At 39.2% G+C, this 24,219-nt stretch overlaps 1 protein-coding gene across 2 annotated transcripts in view; it reads right to left on the bottom strand.

Annotated features, from left to right (window-relative positions):
- Nucleotides 1–884: 884 nt before the first annotated feature.
- The window catches only part of si:dkey-40c11.2 (drebrin-like protein A), a 48,796-nt gene continuing 25,461 nt past the window's right edge, over nucleotides 885–24,219 (bottom strand). The window contains exons 3-16 of one of the 2 annotated variants that reach the window (XM_053654032.1): nucleotides 24,029–24,141; nucleotides 22,763–22,837; nucleotides 11,176–11,313; nucleotides 10,995–11,072; nucleotides 10,655–10,806; nucleotides 6,014–6,068; nucleotides 5,828–5,902; nucleotides 5,634–5,730; nucleotides 5,093–5,545; nucleotides 4,308–4,676; nucleotides 3,746–3,829; nucleotides 2,835–2,947; nucleotides 2,640–2,694; nucleotides 885–2,547 (exon numbers count right to left, since the gene is read on the bottom strand). In XM_053654032.1, the coding sequence (XP_053510007.1) occupies nucleotides 2,411–2,547; nucleotides 2,640–2,694; nucleotides 2,835–2,947; nucleotides 3,746–3,829; nucleotides 4,308–4,676; nucleotides 5,093–5,545; nucleotides 5,634–5,730; nucleotides 5,828–5,902; nucleotides 6,014–6,068; nucleotides 10,655–10,806; nucleotides 10,995–11,072; nucleotides 11,176–11,313; nucleotides 22,763–22,837; nucleotides 24,029–24,141 (1,994 nt within the window). In that variant the 3' untranslated portion in view covers nucleotides 885–2,410. The remainder of the gene's footprint in view (nucleotides 2,548–2,639; nucleotides 2,695–2,834; nucleotides 2,948–3,745; nucleotides 3,830–4,307; nucleotides 4,677–5,092; nucleotides 5,546–5,633; nucleotides 5,731–5,827; nucleotides 5,903–6,013; nucleotides 6,069–10,654; nucleotides 10,807–10,994; nucleotides 11,073–11,175; nucleotides 11,314–22,762; nucleotides 22,838–24,028; nucleotides 24,142–24,219) is intronic. The other variant, XM_053654033.1, reaches the window with a different exon arrangement.

Raw genomic sequence — 24,219 nt, 5'->3', positions numbered from 1 at the left:
CGCTTTCTCGCTGCACTCTCACCTCTCTCTGCATCTGCTCAGTTCAGTGAGGGGCTGAGAGCCGGAGATTTAACAATGCCATGGATAACGAGACGCACCCTTCATCTCAATTCACATCCTTCATATGCGAATGTTTATAGAATGTAAGATGAATGGAATGCAACATATTTTACATGTAAAATAGTCCATGTTATTACAGCCAAGTTCTCTTGTTCACAGTAGTTATAGTGTTCAGAAACATTTTTGATCATTCATGTTCTATACCTGTCCGTTTTATATAGTTTTATAAAAGTCATAAGTTATTTTTTAAAAATCATTAAGTTATGAAAAGTAATTTAAAAAAAAAAAGTACAAAAACACAAAAATTCTATCTATCAAAAACAGATTATAGATAAGATGTGTATATGTATGTTTGTATGTATATATGCATGCATGTATACATACACATACATATGCAGCCGCATGTTAGGGAAGGCTTGGGGGGGGGCCTTAGTTGCAAAAGAAACGTGTTTCACAAGCATTCAGTGGAACACAACAGTAATGTAACTAAAAACAAAACTAGCTTGTTTTTTTGTGTGCTTCTTGTTGAGTCTAAACCCAGTGTGTGTTATAATGACTGAACACCATTAAACACTGTTGCTGAAAATAAGAAACCACAAATAAGTGTGGTTATCATACAGTTTTACTTATAATATGAATAGCTAATAAGAAATTTATTATACTCATTCAAGTATGTGCGTTTTTTAAAAAAAAAATAATTTCAATGTTGAGCATGTGCTGCTGACCAAAAGGATAAAAAATGGATTTGTGTACACATGAATGTTACATATTCAATTTATGTAATACTTAAAATAAACAAACAAAAAAATGACAGAAAACCGAAATACAAGATATAGATCTTTAATTAATTGTTGAAAAAGTAAAAGAGACACAAGAAGCTGTCAGGTGGTCATTGGGTATAAAATAGTAGAGTGAAGTTCTGTTGAATCCTTACCTAACAATATTTGATACAAAAAAAAAAGAGTTGAAAATGGGTCATACTGGTAAATTTCATGCTAGAGAAGTTAGTGGATAGATTTATCATGTCGGTGATAAATAATTTGCTTATGTTGTTGTATGTATGGTGTTACATCAATGAGCCTGCACTTAATTTGTAAAAATGTAAATGTTTCGCTCAGCACAAGTTCAGTATAAAAGCATACTGCCTTATTTGACCTCAGTCAGGTGTTGGTTAGTAGAAAGACATCCTCACCTCAGCATTACCCAAAAGATACAGAATGAATTTGGGTATACATTAAGCTTGTGCAATATAACAATTTTATCATCCCTGCATGATATTACATTTATATTATTAAAAGACCTGCCACCGGTTGCGCATGTTGCGTAGGAGCACCACACTTTAGGGTACTCTAATACAAGTTCTCACTCAAAAATACACCGATAGAAGGGGTGCTCTTCTCCCCAATAAAACGGGAGATGAACCAACTGACACATGGATCTGGAATGATTTGCACAGGTGTACTGGACTCGCTGATATTAACTGACACTGCTAGAAGCCCCACCCCCTTTCTCTCCATCTCATGTGCCCTTGCTTTCTCTCATGGTTAATGGAGAATATCTTGCGTTCATTAATATGAAATAAAATCCATCACTGCATGTTTGACTTAACTATCATTAGACAAGTATATAGTTAATATCATACTGCAAAAATCAGCACCACCAAACTTCCACTGCTGGGCCCTTGAGCAAGGCCCTTAACCCGCAACTGCTCAGTTGTATGAATGAGATAAATGTAAGTCGCTCTGGATAAGGACGTCTGCCAAATGCTGCAAATGTAAATCATGAGCAGGGAGAAATCAATATTGCCCAAGCCTAATGTAAATACATATAAAAGTGGATCAAAATCTGCTCAGCAGCATCATAGAAACTTTATAAGTAATACAGGGATCATCCCGATAACAAACAATAAAACGATACATGCTCTAAATGCAGCTGTAATGAAGGCTTATAGTTACCATATCTAACATTAGCATTACAAAGCCATAAATCAGTCAATATCATAATAATGACTGACTTTTGTGTTAGAAACATAACCAAGAATCAAACATACTGCTGAGCCAATTCATAGGTAATAAAAATAAACAAAAAAAAAACAATAACCAGTATATGGTTTGGAATAACGTCAAGCAACCTGTCTCACTGCGCCATACATAAGACTGCTGCCCAAGCAATTATTTTTCTGTTGTCTCTTTTGTCCTATTGGTCTCTTAGTACCTTCACTGTGGTACAGCCAGAAGACTTGGAGCCTGTTTTTAGCTCCCTCTGCTGGATACCTCAAAGCGTTTGGTCCCTGAGTGCTGGTACTGAATCGAAGAGACAAAGAACTGTCTCTGAAAGAAAACTGAAGTCCTTAGATGGTCTCTACATAGTTGGAAGGGAAGAGTCCTTGGCGGCCATCTTTGCTGAAACCCCTCCACCAGGCTTTGTCAACTGTTTCCACGTTCATGATGATGTCCCCGGGCTCGAAAGAAATCTCTGTGTCATCCTCTGGAAAGCACAGAGTGTTCAGAGATCAATATGAGACACGCTGCTTGCATGAATGGTTGTTTGGATTCACTGGAAATGAAAGGAGCTCTGACCTGCTTGGTAGTCATAGAGCGCTCGCACACGTAGAAGCGTCCTGTCTGCTGAGGACTGTGGGAAACAAACACTGGTTACAATATTTATGGGCTTTATGCATTTAAAAGTAGTGGTTTTTGTCATGATGTTAGTAATTAGGTCAAATTCAAACTAGATTTTGAGTTACACTGTTTGTTTTTTTTCTTCAATCGTACCTCTCCGTTCTCTGCCTCTTCACTTTGGGCATCTTCATCGGTTTCCTCGCGATTGACTATGTAAGTACACTTCTCTGGTGTGCTGTGGTCAGAGGAATCATCATATTCCTTGGCTAGGTGGAGGATATATAAAGTGCAGTCCATAAGCTATTTGATTGTGGCTATGTTTATATGCAAAGATTTTCATCAATCAGAATGAATTAATTCCTATAGAAGGTTCTCTGCAGTTCAAAAATACACTAAACTCTGTTGAAAATCTCTGTTTACATGTTACAGCCAACCCAAGTGTTATAAATATGCGAGTTCTCCTTATACTGGAATTATGAGATGACAACCTGCTAACTCTGAGCCGTTCGTCTCCTCAGACTCGGTAAAGAGTCTGTTACACAACAGGTAAAAAGTCAGGGCTGTCAGAAAAATCAGAATGTCCATGATCTACTTTTTTATCTACTTTTAAGTCGGAGGCTCCTAATTACTGTCAGTGTAACATGACATGAACAAACTGTGTGTCAGTGTTGCTGTAATAACGAGAAGCAATTCAATGAGTAATTAATGTTAGTTCACTTTAAAATCTTTTAAAATTTCTAAGTGGAATTTAGCGTATTTTTGTACCTGCGATTACTCAGCGCTTTGTATAGCAAACACACCTTTACAGACCATATGCAGATTAAGACTGTAAATGTAATTGAATCTAAAGGTTTACATACTGATTATTCTGTTTACAGGATTTCCTTCCTAAATTAATTCAGACTGCTCGTAATTGCTTTGTTCTATTCTGGTTTATGTTTACACTCCTATCAGTTAGATTATTAAGGGATTATTTGGTATCCACTGTGAAGTTAAAGTACATTGTCATCTTTAATCCATGGATATTAATCTGTATTGGGGGAAGTAAACGTGAGTCCCATTACCTGTACCATTCTGAGGACATACACCATTTTGGTCTGGCCTTTCTTCTTCAATTACAAAGTTCTTAGTCTCCTCCATATACACCTCTGCAAACATGAAAAGAGATGATTAAAGACTCGATCACAAACCATGGCGAGGAATATCATTACACTCCTGTCAGAATATCATTATACTGACATTATAATATCATTACACTCCTGTCAGAATATCATTATACTCCCATTATATCATTATATCCCTATCAGAATATCATACTCCCAATATGTCATTATACCCCTATCAGAATATCATTACACTGACATTATAATATCATTACACTCCTGTCAGAATATCATTATACTCCTGTCAGAATATCATTATACTCCCATTATAATATCATTACACTCCTGTCAGAATAAAATTATACTCCCGTCAGAATATCATTATACTCCCATTATAATATCATTACACTCCTGTCAGAATATCATTATATTCCCATTATAATATCATTACAGTCCTGTCAGAATATCATTATATTCCCATTATAATATCATTATACTCCTGTCAGAATATTATTGTACTTACCTGTTTCATCTCTAACATCAGCTTCAATCTCTTCCACCAGGGTTGGTTCATCACTGGCTGATGTTTCAGACTCTGGTTGTTCCCCGCTTGAACCAAACTCTACTAATTCATCAGCTCCCTCCTGCTCTGGTTCTTCCTCCTCTATAGGTTCCTCCACCTCAATAAGAGGGGAAACTGCAATGGATTCTGTTCGTGGCATGACAGCCTCCTCCACTTTAGCTAGATCCTGCGAGCTGAAGGTTGTTTCTGTGGATGGAAGACAAGCGGTGCATGCTTCCAGTGGTAAGGTTGCCTCTTCTTGCACTGGGCCAACTATAATGTTCAACTCTTCCTCTATCTCACTCGGCATGCACGTGTCAATGAGGAGCTCTGAGACAGATTCTTTGATTAGATACTTAGAATAAATACTACTAATTTATCATACTGTTTATAACTTTTATATGTTTTAAACTGAATATCCACAATGCCAATTGCCAAATTCAATTGGTTTGTAAACCCATGAATATTATACCGTATATTCACTAGTGGTCTCCAAAAGTATCAGACCAGTAGTGAAAATGCTTCAATTTTGCATTATTTTATAATTTAATACAACAATTTTCAATACAAATTACAACAATAACATGACAAGTAGAATCTTTGAAATCTTTACATGAATTTCAGTGTTTCTTAGTATTTGGTATGTCCCCTTTTTGCTTTAATGAGTTTGTGCAAAACGTTTTGTACATAGCATTTAACATTCGTTTAAGAACTTGTTGATTTAATTGTTTTTATTCTGAGCTTACCCTTTAATGGAATTGGGTTCTCAGGCAGGGGTGCAGATGGAGTATCTGGGACAGTAGCAGGTTCCTGCTCACTAACATCTACACTGGATGATTTATTCTCGACCACACTTGAAGATTCAGCGATAGCAGGGAGCTCAGGAAGGGAGGACTGAGGTGGAGGAGCTTTGGAACCTGGCAGGCTGGGCAGAGAGAACACGGGTGGTTCAGAGCACTCAATAGGAGATGTGGGAGGAGTCCTCATTGGGGCGCGAGGGCTTTGGGGAGATGTTATTGGACGGAAGCCTGGACTGGTTGGGGACGTGCAGCGATTGAAGGGGCTAGTCGGTGTGCGAGAGAAAGGGGAGGTGACAGAGGGACTGAGTGGAGAAGTGGGACCGCTACTGGTGCTGGCTTTCTCAAAGATGAAGGCGGTGTCTGTCAAACTGCGCTGGTAACGACGGAATGGAGGTTTGCCTGGATATTTAACAACAAGAAAAATGGATTGTTACACTGCATTTAATGGACACACTGATATGGAAGGTTGCTTCTATATCACTGTTACCTGAGCGTGGGGACATTGGGCTGGTGGAGCTTTGTGACAGTTGCCTGAAAAACTCCCGTGGGTTCATGGAGCGCTGGGAAACGAGGGCCGCTGCCTCCTAGTGGTCACAAGAGAAATCATCAACACTAGAGCCAATAGCTGTGAAGTCTTTCCTTTTCAGATACGATAAACCTGCGAATCCATACAACACTCACGGCTGCTTTCTCTATGGACTCGCTGCGTCTGAGGCGAGCCCTCATCTCCTCTTCATGCTCTCTCTGCTGCATCTCCTGTCCATCATACATATTCATCTCGTGAAAACGATCAAAATACACACTGAAGAGTCATACCTCTCTGGTAGTGAACCCATGACCTGAAAAATCATTGTCTTTATTACTCACCCATCGAGATTTCTCATGTCTTCTCATTTCTTCTTGACGTTTGGCATCCAATTTCCTGGAAAAAACAAAAATAGAGAATATCGTATTTTGTCATCTTGCATGTCCCGCCGCTCAAGTTTTTTTTTTTTTTTTTTAGCTGGTCTCAAATGCTGACTAAGTACTTAAAAGTATGTTCTATATACTGATTTAATAATGTACTTTGAAGTGAAGTCATACATGAGTTTTTATTTATTTATTTAGTTTTATTTTTGCGTTAGAATGCAAGTGATGAATTCAGTGCTACCAAGAATGCTTGGGGTAGTATGTGGATTTTTTTTTTAAAAGCACAGTTACAGTATAGTGACCATTACAGTTTTGTAATGTAGTTCTACATGTTATCAGACACAAGTCCTCCCCTTCAGTTCTGTAATGTACAGTATAGGGCTGCAACAACTAATCAATCAAATTGATAATGAAAATAATGGACAACGAATTTCACTATGGATTAATTGGGTCTGTGACATCACTGTGGATAACCCCCGGTCAGTGACGTCACTTCACAACGGTGAAAAACGCATTTCTATGAATAAAACACATCTGAAAAACAATCCAAAACATGAGAATGTTTTATATTAAGCGCTTCAAACAAACTCGTAAGTGTATTAACGTGGCTTGTCGTGTCAGATGCTGCGACAGATGCGTGTGCTGTTTAATGTGTTCCAGACATGTTTTCTTCAGTGGAGAAATGACATTTTTATCTTTATATCCTTAATCTGTAAATGTTAGAAATTCACGCCAATATTTCCATTTGACATGAAGACTCATCCTGACAGTGAGCGAGTCTCCATTAAACATCACTGAATGAGCATGAGTCCACGCATTCACGTCAATCAAACAGCACGCGATAGAAAGGAAGCGAGATAACTCGGACTAAAATATTTTGATCAAATATGTTGTTTCTTGCTATGTTTAGCTTCAAAACTCTACATGAAACCAAAGTAACTGTGTGGGGGATTTTTCATGAGAGAAGTAACTGTAATGGAATTATAACACATAATTGTATATAAATGTTCGAAGTGTCGTACATTTACAGAATAAGGAAATGACAGTAACATGTTACTATGTTCAGATGAGTGTATGTGTGTGTTACTCACTGATATGATGCAGTGGTGTTACTGCAGTAACCTCTTACACATTTTCTTTTTTTTTTAGCATTTTTAATATAGTGATTTATCTTCTGCTTTAAAGCTTGTGGACAATCAGTTGTTTTTTGTTTTCAAAACACAACGTTAATATTCTTCCCTAAGCACTGGCTATGTACCTAAATCACTTAAATTAGCAGTTATTAAACCCTTGATTAAAAAACCTGATCTTGACCCGTCTCAATTGTCCAGCTATAGACCAATATCAAATCTCCCCTTCATCTCTAAGATTTTAGAAAAGGTTGTAGCAAAGCAGTTATGCTCGTACTTAGATAGGAATAACATTCATGAAATGTATCAGTCAGGGTTTAGACCTCATCATAGCACAGAGACAGCATTAGTTAAAGTAGTAAATGACCTTCTACTGACCTACGATCAGGGTTGTGTCTCTCTGCTTGTGTTACTCGACCTTAGTGCAGCTTTTGATACTATAGATCACACTATTCTCCTTGATAGATTAGAAAATGTTGTTGGTATTAAGGGAACAGTCCTCTCCTGGCTCAGGTCTTATCTGACCGATCGTTATCAGTTCGTAGATGTAAATGGTGAATTCTCCATGCGTACTGCGGTTACTTTTGGAGTTCCACAGGGTTCTGTTTTAGGCCCACTGCTCTTTACTTTATATATGCTACCCCTAGGTCAAATTATTCGTAAACATGGAATTAGCTTCCACTGTTATGCTGATGATACACAGTTGTATGTTTCAGCGAAGCCAGAGGACAGACAGAAGCTTAGTAAAGCTGAGGATTGTGTAAAGGACATTAGACATTGGATGTTAACTAACTTCCTTCTACTTAATTCTGATAAAACAGAAATACTTTTATTAGGCCCACGTGTAGCTAGAAGTAATCTTTCTGATCACATGGTTACTCTGGATGGTCTTTCTGTTTCATCATGTGCAGCAGTTAAAGACCTTGGAGTGATTATTGACTCCAGCCTATCATTTGATGCTCATGTAGATAATATTACTAGGATAGCCTTCTTTCATCTCAGAAATATTTCTAAAATAAGAAACATATTGTCACTACATGATGCGGAAATACTAGTTCATGCATTCGTCACCTCTAGATTAGATTACTGTAATGCCTTACTGTCTGGATGTTCCAGTAGGAATATAAATAAGCTCCAGTTAGTCCAGAATGCAGCTGCTAGAGTCCTAACTAGAACTAGAAGGTACGACCATATCACACCAATATTATCAATACTGCATTGGCTCCCAGTAAAATCTCGCATTAACTATAAAATACTTTTATTAACCTATAAAGCACTAAATGGTCTCGCGCCACAATATCTAAGCGACCTTTTGGTTTTATATAATCCGCCACGCCTACTTAGATCAAAAGATGCAGGCTATTTGACGGTACCTCGAATAGTGAAGGCTACAGCAGGGGGAAGAGCTTTCTCTTATAGAGCCCCACAGTTATGGAACAGTCTTCCTATTAGTGTTCGGGACTCAGACACAGTCTCAGTGTTTAAGTCTAGGCTTAAAACGTATTTGTTTACTCAAGCCTACCCTGACTAGATTCTGTTCTACTACTTCGCAGTCATAATAATCTTTTTTCTCCCTCTCTCCTTTCGCCGAGCCCCACATGAATTTATGGAGATACTAGAGATCCAGATCCTTTCTGCCTCTGGATGGAGCTCAAATCTTCTCTAATTCCAGACTGCTGGGACTACGGCTGCTCCTAAGGCCATACAGACTTCATATAAATCCATAATGAACTTTTTCACACTATCTGTTGTTACCCAGATGAGGATGGGTTCCCTTCTGAGTCGGGTTCCTCTCAAGGTTTCTTCCTCTTAAAACATCTTAGGGAGTTTTTCCTTGCCACCGTCGCCACTCAGTGGCTTGCTCAGTTGGGATAAATTCGCACTTTTAATATCTGTATACCATGTTGATATTTCTGTAAAGCTGCTTTGAGACAATGTCTATTGTAAAAAGCGCTATACAAATAAAATAAAATTGAAAATTTAAATTGAATATTATTATTTTTTATTCTTTGCAGAACATATAGCAGAGCCCCACATAGATACATTTAATACCTTTTTCCATATCCTTCCATTTGCACAATGTTTGAAGGACAACATGAATGTGAAATAACATGTTTTTTTTTTTTTATAAAATACAGAAAATAAAAATCGGCCTTTTAATCCAACTAATAGATTCATCGAAGAAATAATCGACAGATTAATCAATTATCGAAATAATCGTTAGTTGCAGGCCTAGTAACGTATGACGGGATAGGATAGTGCAAAATATAGTCCGTATAGGTCTTCTATTCTATTTATCAACTAGTGTGAGCACTGTAGTGGAGTAAAGCAATAAAGCAAGGGGTTTTAAACTGGCATGGGTGTGGCCAGTTTTTTTTTAATGAAACATGAACCCTACCACTATGCTCCAAGGAAACGCTGGGAATTAAAGGTTCAGAACTGAGTTAGAGCTAGAGCTGTGCATGGGACTGTTTTTTAATCCTGCACATGCAGTTATTATAATTATTTTTTATCAATGAATGAAATGCAGCATAATTGTTCATGTTCCGTTTTATGATCTTTCTCTGTACCATGAGTTCCATAAATTGATTTATTTCTGGAAAATTCCTACAAACAAAAAACAAAAAAACATACATTAAAAAAAAAGTGCACCTCCTATTCATATGTGTTCTATCCATTTAGAACATACAGTGTGTTCATTCTGAATAATGTATGTGTATTCAGTTACATCCCTAAAGCATACGAGACAGTCATAGGTTAGAGTTACTATGTAGAGGACACACTGATTGCAAGACAATTCATTTAACTGAAATGGAAGGACAAACAACAAACATTTGCCACTCGACTGAAGACGTGGTTGACTTTTTAATTTTATAATGGAATAAACAGCTCAACAGTTCAAAAAAGAGCTAAAGACCCACCTCTTCCGTGAACACCTAACCAACTCATTAAAAAAAAAAAATTGCACTTACACCTCTACTCTGTGCACTTTGCTTCTTCTGGAACTCAATTAATGGATCTTGTATGGTAGCACTACTTGTATTGTTCTCTGCTTGATATATCGCTTTGCTTGTATTTTTCTAATTTGTAAGTCGCTTTGGATAAAAGCGTCTGCTAAGTGAATAAATGGAATAGTAAATCCCATAGATTCTTCCATTATTATTCCACATTCCACACTCACACACCCATTCACACACTACGGACAATTTAGAGATGCCAATCAGCCTACAACACGTGTCTTTGGACTGGGGGAGGAAACCAGAGTACCCTGAGGAAAACATGAGGAGAACATGCAAACTCGCATGCATACACAGGGCGGAGGTGGGAATCGAACCCCCAACCCTGGAGGCACGAGGTAAACATGCTAACCACTAATCCACCATTAAAATGAACACACTAAACGGTCTTGCTGATATAAATAATCATAAAAATAATAATGTGTCTCAAGACCCATGGAAGTACTCCTCACCTTTGCTCCTCGATCATCTGCAGTTTTTCATTCATCTTTCTGTCTCTCTCCTCTGCCTCTTTCTTTTCCTGCAGAACTCGTTCTCTCTCCCGGCGTCTCCTGTCCTCCGCAGCCTTCCTCTTCTCCGCCTCCTTCCTCTCCTCTTCCTCACGCTGAGACACATTAGGCAGGTGGGGAAGTATTAATAATCTCAATTTTTAATCGAGCACTACTGTAGTGTAGATTTTCACTATTTCCTTTCTCAAGGTACTATATTAATTCTATATTCATTCAAAACAACCCATGTGTTTGATTATATTTCAGATAGCAGAGATCTACTAGAGCGTTTAAAAGTCTGCACCTCTGCACGTGCCCAGAAGGAGTCTCTGTTAATCCGTCTCATCTCCATGGCAGCGTTCGTCTTCCTGTAGTTTGTTCCCTGTGAACAGTAAAAAACCAGACCAGGTGCGTCTTACTCATTTCAATGGCACGTCATTATCGAATCCTTAAAGGTTCAAGTGTTATCAAGCATGGTCGGTTACCACTGTCTCTTCTTTCTCTGTTGGTCTTGAATTTCTTCTAAATCTCTCCATCGGTGGTCGAATGTTCGCCAGAAAAGCTGCAATCTTTTCCTCAGTCAACTCTTCTGTATTAGAGGCACTGATGAACGCGTGGGCTTCCTATGAGACAGGTTGAAAGAGAAAAGCCCACTCATTTAAATTAACTTAAGATGTTTTACAGGTGTATATTAGGTGAGGAATAAAACACTACAGAGTGCACTGTTATAGGAAAATAATCGACAGCCGAGTAGTGTGATACGACCTGATGTAAACGATTGATTATTTTTGGACAATTTTTAATTTTTAATGAACAAGACACGCTTTTCTTAACTATTTATAGTTACATTTACTGTTGTGGAATGATTTGTAGTCACAGCATTTCCTCACTGATTTCCTCACATGACTACCAACCTCATATCTCACTCATCCATCTTGACTGATAATCCACAGTTCATCTCTCCAAAACCAAACACTACATTCAACATCGCATACCAAGAAACAGGGAAAAAAAAGAAGAAATTTTGCTGACTTTCATTTGGCAGATGCTCTTATCCAGAGCGACTTACATTTATCTCATTCACACAACTGAGCTCAAGGGCCTAGCAATGGCAGTTTGGTGGTGCTGGGATTTGAACTCTTGACCTTCTGACCAGTAGGCCAACGTCTTAACCACTGAGCAAAACGTGCTCTGATCACGCTCCAAAGATCACTGCTTTCAGAGTCTACAAGATCTCAGTTTGCTTACATTAGAATGCAGTGTATTTGCATTGGCTTTCCTGGGCTGGGCTCAAAGAAAAGGTTGAAATCTCACGCCCATGATTAGAGACCGAGTACTCACCTGCACACACCTCTATTCACAGAGGCACAAACAGGCCTGAGGCTTGTTGAGTAACATAAGTTGGAAAGATTTAAGAGCTTTCTGTGTATATACAGTATATCAGTGAGGGCTGAGTGTCATATTAGATGGGAGGCTAACATTTAAAATACCAACAGCTTGGCAACAAAACTATTAGTGTTGATCGACGTGATATATCATGAGGTCAGATCAATGGTATAATACGAACGGATGAGGTGAAGAATGAGGGAAATCAGGCCCAGTCTCACATCTTTATACCATGCTGTGTATATGTCTTATACCACTGGTGGTGCTATTGTGCATGGTAACACAAAAATTCGAAATAATACACTTTAAAACATTTATTACCACAGAATTATCTGATGTAAATGGCAAAAATGAAACATTGTCGTTTTTTAAAATTTTTTTTATTTAATTAATGTCCTCCCTAGAGGTCATGGCAGCTTAGTGGTTAGCACATTCGCCTCACACCTCCGGTGTGATGGGTTGGCACCTCTTCCCAACTCCCTTAGGATAGGCTCCAGGCTCCACGCAACCCTATAAGCAGTAAAGGGAATGGACATGGAAATTTCCTCCCCTACCAATTCCTACCCAGAAGCCAGCTCTGCCAGCTCCCAACTGGAGAGAGTGAACGCTAACACTCAGACATGTCACACCAGTTAACCAGATCTTTTCAAACTGCTGCTCATGCTGTATCACAAGGCAGCATAACGTTATTGGAAGAACGTGTTATCCGCCTTCTTCCACATACATGAGCTCACAGATGCCCTTGATTGACTAATGTCCCTCTAACTGACAGGGCTCCGAAAGTATCCCATTCCTCCCCCACAGAGAGCTCGGCTAATTATTATTTTTTGCCCCCCCTTGACTCCAAGATATGGATGACTTTGGCATCATCCGGATTCATGATCTCAAACTGCTCCCAAAAACGTCTTCATGTCCATTTAATTCTGTGCTAGTACAACAGATTTCGTCCATGTCAGGAAATGGAGTGAGAAAAATACAACAACAAAAAAAGCAAACCTAAGTGTAAACACAGAGAAAGATGTGTGGGTGTGTGTTTGTGTGTGCTGAGAACTGGCTGTGTTTCAAGAGAATGAAGTATGAAACAGGATAGTTTTGACTCGGTGACCACACTGGTGCAGAACAGCTCCCATCACACCTCACACAAACACACACTTCAGATCTTCCGAAGACTGTCACACTAAATTCAGAAGCACTTCAGGCGAGGAGGAGGAGGAGGAGGAGGAGCACACACGAGTGCTCTGGATGAAATCTCATCTGTTTGTGGACGTTGACAAATGGTGAACGTTATTAAGAACTAAAACTCGAACAAGTCCGCGTCTGTTCCTCTGCCAAAAACTTTGCTTCTGGGGTTACGAGTGTGAACCCACTTGCACCGTATATTTAACAGAAACATGAAGTCCAGACACAAATCAAGTTTAAATCAAACACTGCTACTATTTTTGGATGCTTCTAAGAAACTATAGCTTGCAGAATGCTGTATTCACTAAATGCAGATATATGCTTAACGGAACATTTTTGACCTCTAAGGTTACTAAGGCTAACAAATAAAAGCGTGTATGAATCATTTACTCTTATATGGATTAGATTGTGGGACCTGGTCCTCGGGTGCATTCGTACGCTATCAGCAAACATTTTTATTAAAGTATTAACAACCTTTGCTGTGTGTATATATAGTCTATATAGTACACATAAAGCACTGCAGATGGAATAATCTGACTTGGAGGACAGGGGTACGAAAAGGGGGCATGAAAAAGAAAGGGCTGTGGGTGTGCCTCAGAGCCTTACGTCACCGTCAGTGTTGGCTCTATTTCAAGGCCTGCAAAAACCACAGTTTCAGAAAGGATTAGGGCACTGCACAGTGCTAGCAAGCACAGGCTGCTTCTTCCACACCCACCTCTTTCTTCATGTCTCTAAACCCCTTATCCTTCCCACAGTGAAAATGCCAAGGAGAGCACGGACAAGACGAGACCGGTGCGTTAGCCTGTCTTATCATGCGTAATACTTAATTCGAACATATACAACATATTTGAACATAAGTAAAAGTGTTTCCCTCTGCCCTCCTTTTCTTCTTTCTTCTTCATCCCTCTTTCAAAATAAGAAGAGGGTGGATGACTGTTATTACTTGCCTAGATAATAGCGTTTAGCCTGCTTGGCGTGCAGCAACACCCCCAAGGTGCAGCTCGACAGCGCTAACAGTGTCATAATAATAATGTCAAAGTCAGCACTACCAATGTAACAACTTTCCATTGGGTCACGTGTTGATGAGTCAATTTTATACTTCAACAAACAGCTCCCAGATCAGTGAACAGAGATACGCTGTGCCTTCATCTAAAACTATAATCTCGCAATCCCACTTGTCTACACCTGGGCTTCTCATACTATTTAGTAACATGGACCACACCTTAGGAGTGGAGTCGTTTTACTGTTTTAAAAATGCGAGTGCAATCCAGCACGTGTGTGGGACCAGATTTCTACCCATGTAGCTTACAGCACTCGGACTTGCGCTACATTTACATCCCCAAGTTGAACTGATACAAATCTGATTTTCTGCCATAGTCTGACTGTGTGGACACCAAAATGCTTTTCGAATGAAACCCGAGCCGCTTTCACGTGCAGTCCTAAATTGGGTACGTATCCGATACGTGGCCGTGTGACATGAGAAGGTTCAGACTGGAATTCTCAGTAAGGGAGTAGTGCAGTGAAACAATTTCCCAAGAAATAGATGTGCACATACAAGGCTTTTCCCCACACAAGTGTGTTCACATTAAACACACATATGGGTCACTTGCAGGTACGAATTTAACCCGTCAAGATAGACAGATGGATTCGATCTGGGCAACTAAAATCAGAATCGTGCAAAAGAAGCTTGTAATGCGAAGGTAGCGCTGATTTGTTTATTTTTTAAACATTTAAAATATTATTTATTGGAAGTCATACACTAAAAATGTTTTCACACAGTAGAAGACCCTCTGCTCTGCCCCTATCTCTTTAACTTCATGATTAGAATATCCGAATTCTCTTCTCTCTCTCGACAGCTTTTCATACAGCAGTTGAAGAAGAGCACACTGATACAAACGCATCACACACATTTGGCTTCTGTTGCAACCAAGTTTGTTAACTAAAGTTAACATATTTTAGAACTGTTGACCAAACCTGATGCAATAGTCGCATTACAAACGCTAAAGATTTGAGATTTTCCACTCCGAGGCAGATGGGTGTGTCCTAATCTCAGGCACTTTCGCGATGGTTTCTTGAGGTTGAGGACGTTCACTGCTTGGCCTGGATCACTTCATCCACCTCCAGCTACTTATTGAAAATGAATAGCAGACAAGTGATTGTTGAATCCTGTTGTGAAAATCCATTAACGTTGGAGCGTATTGTAAGAGGCGCCATTACAACTTCAATCCACTTTCGGCTCTACCAGTTATCAGTGAAGCGTGCCATCGACACACAATTAAACACTAACAGCATAATAAAAGCTTAACGAAGGAGATACGTAGACACCGACTTTCTGCTATAAAGTTTTATTGTCAAAATGATAGCCGCAACGGGCTTTGTAAAGCCGTTTGTAAAGATTCTGCCAACTGTTTTTTAATTAACAAGGCAGCAAGCTTTAATACTTTACTTACTGAACAATCCAGCTTGGTCTGAGATACAATTTCCCAGAAGACAGATCCAGCCAGTTAGTGCTGGTGGATGGAAAGAATTTGATTTACTAATGCAAAAATATGCATAAGTTGTTCCGAGAAAATAACACAACAGCAAGGCAGTTAGAAAATCTGAAAGATCTATTAATCAATTTAATCAAGTGACAGTCAAGCTGGAAAATATCAGCTCAGCTTATGTTTTGGTAGCTGGTTAGACCAAGCTGGAATATTTTAGGAATTATTCTTTAAAAAAAAAGAAAGAAAGAAAGAAAGAAATTACAGTTAATATTTGATAGCAACTGCACAAATCCACAAGTGTTTTGTGTTGTGTTCTCCTATCTCAAGCCACCATTCCTCCTTTGTGAAAAGCTTACTGTAGAACCTTGAAGATTTATGCTCTGCATTAACCATGATCATGTGGCAGATGATGATGATGATGATGTGGTGTTGGTGGTGGATGACCTGTCTAACACATACAGAGTGTATACAGCCAATGTGCGTTAAACAGCGTGAATGTGATAATGAGATGCAGCTTGATGTTTGGGAACCTCCAGTGGCAAAAAAACAAACAAACTCCTAACCACTTCCAGTAATTGGGCCTGGTAAGGTCCATTATTCCCAGCTTAGAGTCACTGCACTGAGACGCAAACCAAGAAGATATACAACAAAAACGAGACAAAACAGAGAAGTTGCTAGAGGGGGTTGAGACACCACCGAAGTGAATCACACTAATACTGATATTGATACTATGTGGCAGAAGCCAAGATGGAGAATCTGGTTTGAATTGTCCAGCCATATGACTGAAATGAAATGTGTGCTTCTGGTTGGAAATTGAGAGGTCTTCGCATGTTCTGGTCAGGCGTTGCTTATGAAAGAAAACGCAAGGTCTTTTAGAAGGTTCAAAGGAGCCAAAATATAATAAAAATGGGCCAAGTAACCAGACATTCTACCAGAACCAGAAGATATTGTGTGGAGAATTAGTGAATATTAAATCTCTTGCAAACAAATTTCTACATAAGACTCTGTGTAAATGTCAAGAGGCACTATAAGGCTTGATAGCTACTATGCCTCTACTTGCATGAATCCCTGGCATCCACTGCATCCCTTTTGGCACTGGGCTCCAGCAGACTCCATCCAGAGCTGCCAAGAACAATAAAAGCTCCAGCAAGCGCAGTAATCTGCTATTAATTCCACTTACCATTCCAAACAACGCAGCCATCTATGACCTCACCCTCAAAACGTGCTTTATAATGAAGGTGGTCAGAGGTGCCACCATGACCACCGAAAGCAGAAAGGGGGCTTGAGAGACTGACCGATATCTAGGAGAGAGAAGAATGTCCCACATGACCACACAGGTATGTTAGAACCTGTGCAGGACTGGACATGTGATTTGGACTAATGCTACGCAGCTCCCATAGTTGACGTGGTATTATTTTGTAGTGACGTGTTGAGTCTGAGCGCTTCCTGGATACCTAATGTGTCAATTTGATGTTCCAGTGAAAGTAAAAACAAGGGTTAATGGGTGGGTTTGGAGGTCCACAGAAAATAGTGACAAAGCAACAGGCGACCGTTCCTTTTCTATGCACATGTGCGATACAGAGCCATGATTTCAGTAACAAAAGCAAGAGACATTTGAATTGAGACTTTCTCAATTCTATTCAAACTAGGTATGACACAGTAAAGCGACAAATCAAAACAAGTGCCTCAAATGATTTCTCTGATCAAGCAATGTGTGCAGTAAATCCCACTACTTCTCTGTTCCTACCTGTAATTAGTTCTCATTTACTGTTTGACGCACAAAACTGCAAGAAAAAACTTAGAACCACGGTTGCATATTCTCCTCTCATATACATCCTCTCATTAATTATGTTTAGAGAGAAAAATAATGCTTCAAATGAAATACCAGAGTTCATTGGTCAGTCCTGTGAGTCTAGCTAGTACAGTTAAATTGCTTTGCTATTCTGCCAATGAAGCTAGTATAAAGCCTGGCAAGTAGCATCTGAATCAAACAACCAATTTGCTACAACAACAGCCAACACGAGACGAACTACAAGCAAACACAGCCCACCTGTTGCTTGGTAGTGTGTACGTAGGATAACTTGTCTCCAGAAATTGTATATAGCACGAGCTCCAAGCATCCAGTTCTCAACATGGGACAGACTCAAAGAACACGTACAACAATCAAGCACTGAAGTCCATGCTGAATTTTCTAAAATAATAAGTACATAACAAATATGTGCTTTCACCCCCTACATAAACAAGGCCTTTCCTAAGAAGGGGAGTCATGAAAGGTCCCACGGCGTATATTTCACTCCATGTCAGAAGAGCCAAAATGAAAATGGGGAACAGAAGACATTCTTCGGATGCCTCTCAAGCTGACCGGGTGATGCCTTTAAAAGGCAAAAAGTATACAAGTGACCCTGTGTGCATTCAATAAACTCATAAAACTTTTCTCTGTGATTATGGAAATGTTAGGCAAACACGGTCTGGTTGGGGAGGCCACGGAGACCGTGAACGTTCTCAGGACATCAGCCACAGCTTGTCTAACTCGGCTCTGAAACGAGGAATTCGCTCAACACCTCCGTATGCAGAGGCCAACGATGGGGCGACCGAGATTGCCTCGTTTCGTAGCCATTCTTTTCTTTCTTTCTCTCTTCCTCCAGTCCATCCTTGCATTCTGCTCCTTCTTCCTGTCCTCCGTATGTCAGAGGCTGTTTGTTGGTGTAGTGCTCACTAAAGCTGGAGAATAATAGGCGAGAGAGGAGGAAGAGAGCGACTGAGCTGTGCCTGTCACCAGCCATTGAACAGGCACTCCGCAAATACAGACAGAGGAAGGAAACGAAAACCGCAAATAGGAAACCTGGGCTAACAATAGAAAGTGTGGTTCAAAAAAAAAAAAAGTGGTAATGTGTCATCGTCCTATCGTACCCTCTAACCATTGCCGAGTGACGACAGTATCGCCTGTGGCTTTGAGGGGGGAAAGGGGGTGTGGCCAGATGCATATAATGCATGTCGTGTATGTAAAGTTACGTCATTAGATCAGAAAAAATAGCAGAAGCTGGCTACGAATCGCCTGTAGCTGCAATCATTCTTTTTTTATATATTAATTACCCATTAACAATGTCAGGAATGCTTGCAGAACTAGACTCAGGACTGGAAATAAACGTAATGAGTTATTAGCTTTAACTAAGCTCATTATAAATAAAATAATATAAAATAGACATGCATGTGCTCTGTGGTGAATAGAGAAATATGTTTTGTTGCTCTGCTCTGAAGTCAGACAGTAAGTTATTAAAGGCGAAAAGGAAACATATGAGACACAGCATCTTAAAGGGGCGGACACCATGTTTACCAACATACATTTAAATCATTTGACTTGGCAGCCCTCGCGATGGGTGAAATCTATCAATGATTCCCCATACCACTGTCAATCTTCCCAAGCCTAACCTATGGTGTTGCACCGACCTCAATCTGATTATTCACAGCTGAGGATTTTGAAATAAACAACTGGGTGTATTTCCGGTTTCACCCGAACCACATAACAGGCCAGTTATCCTTGTTGTCTTTCTAAAAGATCTTCGTTTCTTTTAAGAGTGCTCGAATACAGTCTGAGCTCCTACTTCCCATGCTTCTCAAGCCAAATGCGAGACAAAAATCACAGTTGCTTAAGTTAGAACAGCAGCCGGAACAAGATTGTCACACCCAGACAAGCCTGTGCAATCCGACATTTCATTTTTATCACATTCGCACATAAAGTCAATTCCAAACAAAAACAATTCAAACACACAAACACACCTGTTCACACACAGAGGAAGCAGACGTGCTGCAACAAACACATGCTGATATGAAATGAATAGAGCACTTGTCATCGAGCAATCATCAATCACATTTAAAGATCAACACACGCAGTGGAAGATGAAGAGTACACTGCACAATGACTTCATTATTATTTTACACCTCCAACAGTAGCTCCCTCCTTCTCTCATTGCAATGCTGGTGGTACTATTGTTCTATACTATGTCTATACACTATATATATAATATATATAATATATTATAAGTGTGTGTATGCCTTCCAGCTCACTCCTATCATGTCTGGCTTTTGTATTTTGTACAGCATGAGGACTGTAATAATTCATTTAAAGAGATAGAAGTAAGAGAACAAAGAGTTCACAGAGGAAGACTGAACATTCCAGAAGGATACACACACAGGATGTATAAAAAAACAAACAGGGAAACTTTGCTCCCTTACTCATGCTAGTCCTAAATGCTTACAAATGGGCTTGAGCTGAGCTAATCATTGGGAATCTATAATGAATTCCATGTATTGGTATTTTAATACCAGAGAAACATTCTGTTGCTGTTTTAAGCGCCACAAAACTAAATTATAAATGTTAGGTTGTGTCTGTGTTTATGGCAACAACAGGGCATAAAGCTTTATTCTTAGCAGTGTACAGTACAGCAACACAACTTCCTTCACTAAAACAAGAGCTTAAATCAGTCCGGAGCTGAGGTGGGCAATACGGCCTTCAAATAATATCCCAATTTGTGTGATATTTTTGCAATAATGATATGGAGAAAATGTTTAGAAAATGTTCATTAGCAAGCTAGTTGAGCTAAATAAATTTTCAATAATCAGTAGTCACTGATGATGGATAGCCTAGACAAATGTAACTAGACACAGATATTGTTTCGGTAATAAACCTTTACATTTTAAAGTAAAGTTGTGAAATATATATGAGGCTAAGAAAATGTAAAACACAATTTCAGTCCAAAATAGATTTTTCAGTACTGGAATCTGACGTGTTTCCCAGGCTGCTACATGCATATAATTAGCTAGCTGGCTAATATTATATTTTAGAATAATGCCAAAGCAAGGCAGTTTCAACCACAGTGCATGTTTTGCAAATGAGAGAGGTTTGTATGGAATCTGACCTCAAGTACCCAAACCGCTTCGACACTACAGATGTAGCTCATCTTTTAGGAGCTAATTCCTCCTGTGTCTGCACTCTTGTCCAAGTTTTGTTTCTTACTACACATTATGAGTCTGAATCATGCATGCCTACATATCACAACATCGTCATATGGCAAAATCATATGGTCTTTACAACTATATTACACTATATGCCCAAACGTATGTGGACACCTGACCTACACACCCATATGTTGGACTTCCCCAAACTGTTGCCACAAAGCACACAATTGTCTAAAATGTCTTTGTATGCTCTAGCATTAAGAATGCGCCTTTACTGGAAGAAGCCCAAATTTGTTCCAGCATGACAATGCGAGGTCCATGAAGACAGGGTTTGCAAAGGTTAGAGTGGAAGACCTCGAGTGGCCTGCACTCAACCCCATTGAACAGCCCAGGCCTCCTCACCCCAACGTCAGTGTCTGACCTCACTAATGCTCTTGTGGCTAAATGAGAACAAATCCCAATAACATTTCACTCCACAGAATTATTATTGCACCCAATGGTACAAAAATGGGGACTACAACAAAATAGAACATACTAATAGAGGACCACTGGGGCAGACCTCTCTGAAGCTCGGGGAGGATCAGAGGACGGGACAGTTAATGACATATTGGGCTAGTTTAAAAATACTCTGTGGCCCTCAAGATCTTGTTCTATACCAAAGTATTAAATCTAATAAATTTTCACACAAAGGGAGAGTGTACGTGCAGACAGTGGGTCTATGATGCACAGAACCATTTCTATTGTGAATATTGTATATTTCAAAGAGATGGAAATGGGCATTATGGAGTGGATAATACATCTGAAATACTTGTTTCCCACGCTATGACTGAGAAAAAGAAGAAAAATCGTCTCCCTTTTCCAATGCCTAAATTTTTGGGTTCGTTTCAGGTCTTTTGTGTGGTTTGAGATGTAGTTGGGCTGGAAATTTTGCTGAAACCTGCCAACCCTGGTAATGATATTACCTTGAATACAGTCGAACCCCTCAAAATATGCTTCTAGACTGTATGCTGGATGACTGTATGTTGCTGACTCTCAACTACCTATTACGAGTACAGTGGTGCTTGAAAGTTTGTGAACCCTTTAGAATGTTCTATATAGCTGCATAAATATGACCAAAACAACATCAGATTTTCACACAAGACTAAAACTAGACAAAGAGATCCCAATTAAACAAATGAGAGAAACATACTTGTATGTAATATTGATTCTTATCGTATATGTAATATTGGATTATTTTCCTCAATAAATAAATGACCAAGTATAATATTTTTGTCTCATTTGTTTAATTGGGTTCTCCTTATCTACTTTTGGGACTTTTAGTTTGAAAATCTGATGTTTTTGGTCATATTTATGCAGAAATATAGAAGGGTTCACAAACTTTCAAGCACCATTTTAACTCTTAAAAATTAACTACATACTAGCCTATAGCATAAGTCAAGCCTAATAAGTGATTGCCTCTCAATTTTGTTTATGCTATTATTAATGTCGTCCTGGTCCACTAAAATCTATGATCATGAGCCACTGATTAAATAGGAAAATGTTTTTACATTAAAACGTAACTGTAAAATGTCAACTGGATCATGTGATAACGACAGTGCAGTATGCACAGTAGCTTGTAACCCGATTCAGAGCCACACTCTGTTAGAAAAAACAATTAGTCAAGAATAGAAATAGACATGAAATGCACTTGATATTATTTTTACTTTGCCAGAGTGATGAAAACAAATTGCAATTGTCTAGCAATATCACCAATCAGCTATGGCAAGGGGACGTTATTTGATTATTCTATATTTCACATAATTTCACAAAACCACTTCTGAATTTAGACAGAAGTTTCAAAAGTGGCGCATGACACAAATACTAAACAACAGCATTCAAATACAAAATCTTATGTTACAAAAGAGTCTTATGTTACAATTCCTCATATTTGTAAGATGACTAAAAAGTGGAACATATATAATATGAAATTTATGATTAATGATTGGGCAAAAGTAGCACATAATTTTGTAGGTTATGTGAGCGAGAGAGAGCGAGAATTAAAAAAAGAAGAATGGAAAATGGTTACCTTAAACAAGTTTTTGACTGCAGGCACGTGACTTGCACATTCTGTTCTTCGATACTCTTCCACATCATCTCCAACCTGTTGAGCACAGTTAGAGGAAGTTCTGATTTAACCGAACAGAAGCTGTTTTCAGTCTGATAAATGGCTCTATGAATATAACAGCTATCAGTTTCTGATCCTATACATTTCAACCAAGGCCAGTTATTGGATTATACTTTTACACTGTATTTCTGCATACAGCGTGATGTGCAGCACAGAATAAACACATTGTCAGATACTGAATCACTGCATGACTCAAGGGATTTTAAACAGGACGTGACTTCCAGTTTCACTGAAACTTCAAACCTTGACTAATCTAGATTAAATATGATTAGGGTTAATAATGCATTTGTTTAGACAAGGATACTCGTGTTGGAAGATGCCTTAGATTCAGCTGGAAGAGATAACAAACTGTAGGAGGTTATGCCATGAATAGCATCACGCTAAAAGATGTGGAGGTTTTATACACAAAAACTGCATTTACCATGAAGCAAAACAAAACCCAAAAAGGAGTGCATATTTCAGAATAATTTAAAACTCCATAGTAAAAAATATCTTGTTAAATGAATCAGAATTGTTTTATTTGTTGTTTAAGTTAAACGGAATAAGTGTAATGTTATCTGTGGGATTATCTGGTACACACAAAATTTTTAATTGCACTGTTAACAGGTCACTAAAGCCGCAACCACTTCTTCTCTGCATCGCCTGACTGGCTACAGGTGCCACCTCTGACCTCAAACACAGCATTCCAGCCTTGTTGTCCTGGCAACCAGTGCTGGGGAGGTTACTGGGAAGGTTCCCAGCATGCTTTGCAGGCTTGTGAGTGTATTTGCGCTCTTTCAGTTACAAGCTGTCTGGGGGTCAAAGCTCTTTTGTGGGGAAAAACCCATTGACATATCTCATCAACAGGAGCCTCACATACATCCCTCCTTAAAAAACAGCCTTTCCAAAGATTCTTCTGTATCAACCAATGTGGAGCCACATGAAGCTCACACCCCAAGGAAGAACCAATGGGAGCAGAGCATCAATGGTTCACATCCGATGTGAATAAATGAATGTGATCTCACCCAAAGGAGTGTGGCACTAATGCCAGGCTTTAAGGCTTTATGGCAATCAGAAAAGCTGTCTAAATCTAGTTTTAGACACAAAATCTTTTGAATGTGGTGATGAACTGAGACCCCAATGTAAAGCGTCTGAAATCACACTTCTGTTTTCACATCATCAGCTCACCCAGCAGATCAGGACTATCCGTGGTTGTCCCACGTCGGGCAGTGCAATCCTGCACAGTCCATACATGGGTTTGGCAATGTGAAACTTCTGGGCCAATTCTGTCAAGCCTCCATCTACAGAGAGAAGATTTAGGGATAAGAGGAGAAATTACAAATTATTCTGACAATAAGTAAGCTATTTCTCATGCAACA

The sequence above is a fragment of the Ictalurus furcatus genome, chromosome 22, assembly GCF_023375685.1.
Source record: "Ictalurus furcatus strain D&B chromosome 22, Billie_1.0, whole genome shotgun sequence".
Taxonomy (NCBI): domain Eukaryota; kingdom Metazoa; phylum Chordata; class Actinopteri; order Siluriformes; family Ictaluridae; genus Ictalurus; species Ictalurus furcatus.
This window is presented reverse-complemented; position numbering and strand designations above follow the sequence as displayed.